The sequence below is a fragment of the Eimeria mitis genome, genomic scaffold (genome assembly GCF_000499745.2).
Source record: "Eimeria mitis Houghton genomic scaffold, Emh_scaff497, whole genome shotgun sequence".
NCBI classification, from domain to species: domain Eukaryota; phylum Apicomplexa; class Conoidasida; order Eucoccidiorida; family Eimeriidae; genus Eimeria; species Eimeria mitis.
Genome location: NW_013573269.1, coordinates 18,171 through 18,387, shown reverse-complemented (window position 1 = coordinate 18,387; position 217 = coordinate 18,171). Strand labels below are relative to the sequence as shown.

The 217-nt window shown below is 57.6% G+C and overlaps 1 protein-coding gene across 1 annotated transcript in view; it reads left to right on the top strand.

Annotated features, from left to right (window-relative positions):
- The window catches only part of EMH_0014310 (uncharacterized protein), a gene marked incomplete at both ends in the record, with an annotated part of 2,291 nt that overhangs the window by 1,880 nt on the left and 194 nt on the right, over nt 1-217 (top strand). Inside the window, one exon of the mRNA XM_013500055.1 lies at nt 4-217. Coding sequence (XP_013355509.1) covers nt 4-217 — 214 coding nt within the window. The remainder of the gene's footprint in view (nt 1-3) is intronic.

Sequence of the window (217 nt, the reverse complement as noted above, 5' to 3'; positions counted from 1 at the left end):
GCAGCAGCAGCAGCAGCAGCAGCAGCACCTCCTGTTGCTGCTGCAGCAGCTGTTCCTGCTGTGCAGCAGCAACGACAGCAACAGCAGCAACGACACGAGCAGCAGCAGAACCAACGACAGAGGCAACACCAGCAGCAGCAACAGCAGCAGCAGCAGCAGTATAAAATCATAGTATCATCTACAGGCCAAGGCTCTGCAGCACCTGCTGCTGCAGCAC